Genomic DNA, 7394 nt, shown 5'->3' on the forward strand with positions numbered 1-7394 from the left:
TCTTAGAAAAAGTTAGTACTTACGGTCTATTATTTTATCAGCTTGATCCAAATGAACATTTGTGTTAGTTTACGTTCAGCCATGGACGAAGGTGCTTGCATTTCAAGCATGCACCGTGATAAAAGTGCTAGTGAATACACAACATGCGATTGTCCTACTTTTGCGAAAGCAAGAAATAACGTTAACAGCATCAATTTCGATTCCCGTACTATTTCGATAGATGATGACTTTCCGTTACTTGATCGAGACGACGAATTAAATCATGAGAAAAATTCGATATTTGAAGAAAAATATGAATTGACGAATCCCTTATTTCGCATTTCTACTGGCTTAAGTGTTGTGCTAGATTTTTTACATGTCGTAAAAATTCTGAACTGGCAAAATCGTTGTGTAACATTTACTACAGAAAACTGGAAGTGTTTTGTGCAGTTTTTGAATATTTTAATTAAAATACATTTTGAAACATCGAATTTGGACTGTGATGCTCCTAAGAAATTTCAGTTCGACGGTTTCGAATTGAACATTGCAACATCACATGATTTTTGCAGTGGACCAACAGTCATCGAATTGAGAAGAGGCGATACGGTTTTACATTTAGGACCAGCGCTTTGCCGTGAAATCATAGCATTAGACGAAACAATATGTTATAGATTAAAATTCTTAGAAGAGTTACAATTTTGTAATTTTTATAATAATATGATTCGTTACTTAAAATATGTCCCACCTGAAAAAATTTATTATGCTACGACTGCTAATTTACACTGCATGAAAGAACTGCTAGCACAGCGAAGTTTTAAGGTTTTTGCAGATCTCGCATCAACCGATTAATATTAAATTTAGATTTTTGTTAACATATATATATAACAAATGTAATTTTCAAAATTACCAGCACGGAAAAGTTTCAAGTTTTTTTCTGATCTCGCATCGAACGATTAATAATAATTATTAAATGTATTATTTCAGCGTTTTTCCTGCAGACATGTACTATTCAAGAATTTGTAGGCTGAATGATAAAATAAATAAATGAATAAAAAATAAATAAAAGCGTCTTTGTTTTAATTCCCTACCACAATAATGAATAACAATAATAATAGAGCTATCTATTCATATTCGCGACTCACTTGCGTGCAGTACCTACGTGTGAAATCTTAACTCTCATATCAGCGAAAATATAAAATGGCTGCTAGTTTGAATGAATTGAACAAAATTGGGAAATGTGAAACTAAACCGAAATTAAATCCCGATGAGCTAAAGATTGGTGAGAAATACCCGATTTGTGATGTGAAAAAAGTTAAAGGAAAATTTGGTGATTGTGTCCTTGTGGAACTCGAAGAAGGTGTCATATTTTTACCAAAAAGGATGGCAGATAATATGTCCGATGACTTGATCGAATCTATCCATGAGGACGTTCTTTGTTTGGCTTTGGTATATCATGGCACCAAGGACACTGGAAAGAGCAACCCAGCGCATCTCTACGAAATCGTGCAGATATAAAACAGCTCGTAACAATATAATTATTATCAATTTATATTTAATCAGCATTATTAGTGTTAGTACTTAGTGGTGTTTTTTTTTCACAATGGAATCAGCTACAACAGAAGTAATCGAGAAAATGATCGATTCTGTTACCAAAATGATGCAACTGTGTAACAACAACGTCCAGAAATTAGAAAAAGTGTTAAAATTGAATCGAAAAAATCTACGAATCGTGAATGGTGTATTGCGAAATTCTGACTGTGTTGGGGAAAAAAGAAGATTGGAAAATTATTTAGCACGTATCAAAGGATTAAATTTACATATCGAATCAAAAATCGAGAATGAAAAAATTGGATACGGTAATAGTAAAAAGAGAAGAAACAGTAAGGTTCGCTGGATAGAGGTAAGTTTTATTCATTCCCCTTAGTATCAAATAAGAAACATTAATTTTACTTAGGTAAAATCAGCTTTCGTCGGTCGCGTGAGAACAGGAGCAGTTGTTAATTTAGATGAGAATCTTGTTGATATTCGTCGATTTTTTCACGACGCCAGCCCGTTAATTTTTTCAAGAATCACAAATATTCTCAAAAAGATGACAGCGATTAAACTAAATTTCGAGATGTCTTGTGAATACATAATTCCATCGACAGGAGAAGTGTCCCTGAAGTATTTCAACACACCCAACACTATGATTTTATTATCGACCGACATTCAGAAATCTATTGACGATTTAGCTGGAATTATTCAAACCAAAGTAAGTTATTTAGATTTTTTTTTCACTTAATAACAAGGTATGGTATTATTACAGATGGAAGAATTCGCAGAATCTAAATCTGGATGGAGTCTACGGAAAATATGTCAGCTAATGGTTGCGTTCAACAAGTACACTCCAATAAACGGCCGAATCTACATACCGTTGCCAACAGAATTGAAAAAGAAAGGAGGCATTATTAATATAATGAATACTGATCGTCTTTGTTTTGTATGGTCGGTACTTGCAAGTCTTTATCCCTGTAAAGATAGTAATTATGAACGTACTGATGCCTATCCGCAGAACTATCACGATATATTAAATTTACGTGGTGTACAAATGCCTGTTCAGTTATCAAGTATTCCTAAATTTGAAGCTCAAAATTCTAACATATCAATTAACGTGTTCACGGTCAATGACAAAACGCATGAAATTGAAGGTCCTATATATCATACAAAAAATGTAAAAAACCATCACATAAATTTATTATATTTAAAAAAGACTCGATCCAAACATGGCCATTATTGTCTTATTAGCGACTTAAGTAAAGTTTGTGGAAGAAATATTTCGGCTCATAAAGCGAAAATGTTCATTTGCGATAGATGTTTAAATCATTTCTCCCTTAAATCACATTACGAGTCGCATCAGCAGGATTGTAAATTATTTTCTCCAGTTAAGATTACTTTACCTGATGAATCTAGTGCTCATTTAGAATTTTCAAATTACAAAGCGCTTCTTAAAAAAGGTTTTGTTATTTATGCAGATTTTGAATGTTTGTTAATTAAAGGTAATGATCATCCGATGAAATATCGACATATACCTTACAGTGTAGCGTTCACGAGTGTCTGTTCTTTTGACAATAGTTTAAATACATTCTTTAGTTATATTGCCAGTTCACCAAATGATCAAACACCGGCTTCTTGGTTCATTGCAAAACTTCAGAAAGAAATTAACAAAATGACGCAAATTCTACGCTCGCGAGATTTGCCAATGTTGCCCCTTTCGGACGAGGAAAAATTAAATTATAATTCGTCAATGGAATGTCCTATCTGCGGTCGCGTTTATTGCGAAACCAATCCAAAAGTCCACCATCATGATCATCTTACAGGGAAATATATAGCACCGTATTGTCAAAATTGTAATTTACAGTGCAAAAAAGATTATAGTATACCCGTTTTTTTACATAATCTTAGTGGGTATGACGCTCATCTTTTTATTGAGGAATTGGCTCGTAGTAATTATGTCAATTTGGTACCATTAAATATGGAAAAATATATTGGATTTTCGACTTATTTCAATCAAACTCGAGTTACATTTTTAGATTCATACAGGTTTTTATCTTCGTCCTTAGATTCTCTTGTTAAAAATCTAACTCCCGATCAACTTTTAATTACAAAGTCATATTTTTCTGATGTAAAAAGTTTTCCATTGTTAACACGAAAACAAGTGTTTTGTTACGAGTACTTAGATTGTTGGGATAAATTATCGAAAACGAAACTGCCTGAAAAACATTATTTTTATAGTAGTCTGCACGATGAACACATATCAGACGAAGATTATGCTCACGCTAAACTAATATGGGATGAATTTTCTATTAAAAATTTAAGTGATTACGCCCTGTTTTATTTGAAACTCGACGTATTGCTTTTAGCTGACTGCTTTGAAAATTTTAGAAATCTGACTATGAAGTATTATGGACTCGATGCTGCCGGTTTTTTTACAGCACCTGGCTTATCATGGGCTGCTGCTTTGAAAATGACACAAATTAAACTCAGATTATTCACAGATATCGATATGACCCTTTTCATTGAAAAAGCTTTAAGAGGTGGTATATCACAATCTATATGTCGATATTCAAAAGCCAATAATAAGTATTGTTCGTCATATGATCCAAATTTGGATACTAAATATCTAATTTATTGGGACGTATGTAATCTTTACGGATGGGCACAGTGCCAGAGTTTACCATACGATCATTTTAGGTGGTTAGATAATTTCGAAATTGAAAGTCTAGATATAAATACATGCTATGCAAACACTGCTGATAAATGTTGTATTTTAGAAGTTGATTTGGAATATTCGCAGTCTCTTCATGATTTACATGAACAATTACCATTTTGTTGTGAACATCAGATGCCTCCTAATTCGCAAAATAATTCAGAGAAATTATTATGCACTTTATGCGACAAAACTAAATACGTAATTCATCTTGAGAACTTAAGACAAACAGTGCATTTCGGTCTGAAAGTGATAAAAATACATCGTGTTTTAGAATTCTCACAAAAACCTTGGTTAAAGCCATATATAATGTTCAATACTGATTTACGAATGCAAGCCAAATCTGCTTTTGAAAAAGACTTTTTTAAATTGATGATAAATGCCAATTATGGCAAAACACTGGAAAACGATCGAAAGAAACGTAAAATAAAACTAGCAAACAATTGGTTTACCGCTAGAAAATATATCTCTTTGCCAGAATTTAAGTGTTCGCAAATTATAAACGAAGATTTGGTTGTTGTTGAATTGAATAAAACAACTATAAATTTCGAGAAGCCGATTTACGTAGGATTTACAATTTTAGAATTATCAAAAACGTTAATGTACGATTTTCATTATAATTTTGTCAAAAAAGACCTATCAAATTGGTTCGCTTCCAAATTATTATATATGGATACCGACAGTTTCATTTACGAATTTACAACTTTACGTAAAGAAGATACAACCGATATTTATCATATAATTCGAGATTACGCATCTTTGTTATTTGACACTTCAGATTTGCCTGTGGATAATCAGTGGGGTATTCCACAAGTGAATAAAAAGGTACCAGGAAAATTTAAAGATGAACTATGTGGTAAAATAATGACGGAATTTGTATCGCTTAAATCAAAAGTGTACGGCTTCAAAATCGACGGAAAAGATAGTAGCGTTCGAAAACTTAAAGGTGTTGGTAAAACAGCCATAAAGCATATTACGTTTGATGACTTTTATAAATGTTTATTTAATGAAGTAAATCAGAATTGCACTTTTAATACAATCCAGTCGAAAAACCACCAAGTTTTTACCGTAAAAATTCATAAAAAAGCACTCGATTCATCGGACAATAAACGATATATATTACCCAATAATGTAGTTGAAACTTTGCCTTGGGGTCATTATAAAATTGTCAACGAATGAAAAATATATAACTTTTTTTTTTCATAAGAAGCTGATTCTGTATGTGTTGAAATATTTTCTTTTTTGTTATGATTTATAATACATATACCTGTAACCTATATTATCAATAAATAATCAACAAATTATGGAGGTTTTTTTTCTCTGATTTGTATGTTATAAATGGTGCATGCGAAATTTAGAAACACCACATACACTTCCTGTACACGGCCACACCCTTTGTGTTAAGAAAATTTGGGGACGCTCATTTGAAATATTTTGGTTCATTAATAAATTATGACCGTATTTAATGAGTCATTCCCTTGATTTTCCTAACACAGTGGTTGCAGGAAAAGGCCGACTCGGCGGCCCCTCCTCCATTCGAGGTCATACAAACACACACGCATAAATACGATTGACAATACGCTCCATTCAGGGTCACTGCGATAGTCGAGATGCCGAGGTGACGGTTAGCACGAGATCGGACGACGTTCGATTCCCGCATAAAGACGAGGAAAAAAAACTTTTTTTCATAAATTTAAAAATTGAGCGCCGCGCGATACAGCGGTGGCGCCATCTTCCATCCTGCGCGCGCACCACACACACCTCTCCATTACAACAATAAGCGAGAGCGAGACGACAAACAGGGATCCAAAAACGCCACGTGTTAGACAAGGAGAGCGATACCGTTTCAGTAGACCGGAAGTCCATAAGATTTACACGGAGCTTGTGTGACGTCAGCCCCATTTATTAACTACTCTTAAGACAGTCCACCAGAGAATGTTAAAAGCCTCATCAGCTGGTGCAAAAGGGAACAAACAACAAGTATGACAAGGCACAGTATCTTATGTGGGGCCGCACGTACACTAACAAACGAGATGAGTCTATCCTTGAATATTTGAACTTATAATAATATAGACATTGTCAATAAGGGAAAAATCCTACCTTCATAAACGCGATCAGAAAAGTGGTGTTAGATTTAACTCTAACGAGTGCGTTTATAACACATTTGATTGAAAATTAACATGTAGTGGAGGAAGCCTCGATGTTGGATCATCAACAGATTCAATTCGACATAAAAAAAAATCAACTCGGAGCCTCGAAACCAGATTGGTGGTTTCACAAAGAGGTCAGAAGAGTGTGAAACCGACGGTGTATGTTACAACATCGAAACGATACAGGGTGATTTCGAAATACATGCAATAAATTTAATATAATATTATCCCTTCACGATCTTTATATAGCAGGGTTGGCCATGAAAATCTAGTGAGTTTGTTGGTATTCGATGCAGAAAAATAAAAATTCCCTGAACTTTTTTCGTTAGGTTATGTTTTATTAATTTAAAGGTTAAAAAATATGCCAGAAATATAAACATTGTTGCCGATACTTTCCGTTTTCAGTAGCAATGACCAAGTTAACGGTATTTATTTCTTAGAAAGCATAAAACTTTACGCTATTTAAAACAGTTATTCGGCTTTTTGTAAGTGTTTATTTCATATGTACGGAACAAGCACTAAAATTTCACTTAAACATTTTTTTGTATGAATGGGGGTTCTACATACGACTATTGTCCCATGACACATTTAGCGTCTCATCTTTAATTCTCAATCATCAAAAATGGAAATTTCGACCTTTGTGAACAGCCTATTTCCATATCTTCCAACTTCTTTTTTCATTCTTCTAAGATTTCTAAAAGGATTGGTAAAAGACAAAAACCTTGCTCTAGTGCTTTGATCGGTTTAGATCTTCTGAAACATTTTTCCGGTCTTAAATTGAATGATTTATCTATACCTATAGCTTTTACTAATGCTTACGTAAGTGCTCTTTATTTGCTTTTACAAAGTACTTACAAACGCTTATTAATAAGAACGCTACTATACGCCTTCTCCAGGTCCATGAAGAGTTAAAATGAAAATGCTTCAAATTTGGTGCCAAGTAACAACGTGGATGATCAAACTAAAATTATACTTATTTTGTTGTACGTCAGGTAGTTTTTCACATACTACTTTGGTAA

The 7394-nt window shown here is 33.5% G+C and overlaps 1 protein-coding gene across 1 annotated transcript; it reads left to right on the plus strand.

Moving 5' to 3' along the window:
- The first annotated feature begins 906 nt into the window (after nucleotides 1-906).
- On the plus strand, nucleotides 907-6005 carry LOC135125719 (uncharacterized). Its single transcript, XM_064051380.1, has 5 exons — nucleotides 907-1879; nucleotides 1934-2230; nucleotides 2285-5050; nucleotides 5731-5766; nucleotides 5817-6005. Exons 1-5 carry the CDS (start codon nucleotides 1580-1582, stop codon nucleotides 6003-6005), a joined length of 3588 nt encoding a protein of 1195 aa, XP_063907450.1. The 5' UTR covers nucleotides 907-1579.
- The last annotated feature ends 1389 nt before the right edge of the window (nucleotides 6006-7394 follow it).

Source organism: Zophobas morio, unplaced genomic scaffold, assembly GCF_036711695.1.
Source record: "Zophobas morio isolate AGI-343-1 ecotype UQ-CSIRO unplaced genomic scaffold, CSIRO_AGI_Zmor_V1 ptg000009l, whole genome shotgun sequence".
Taxonomy (NCBI): Eukaryota; Metazoa; Arthropoda; class Insecta; order Coleoptera; family Tenebrionidae; genus Zophobas; species Zophobas morio.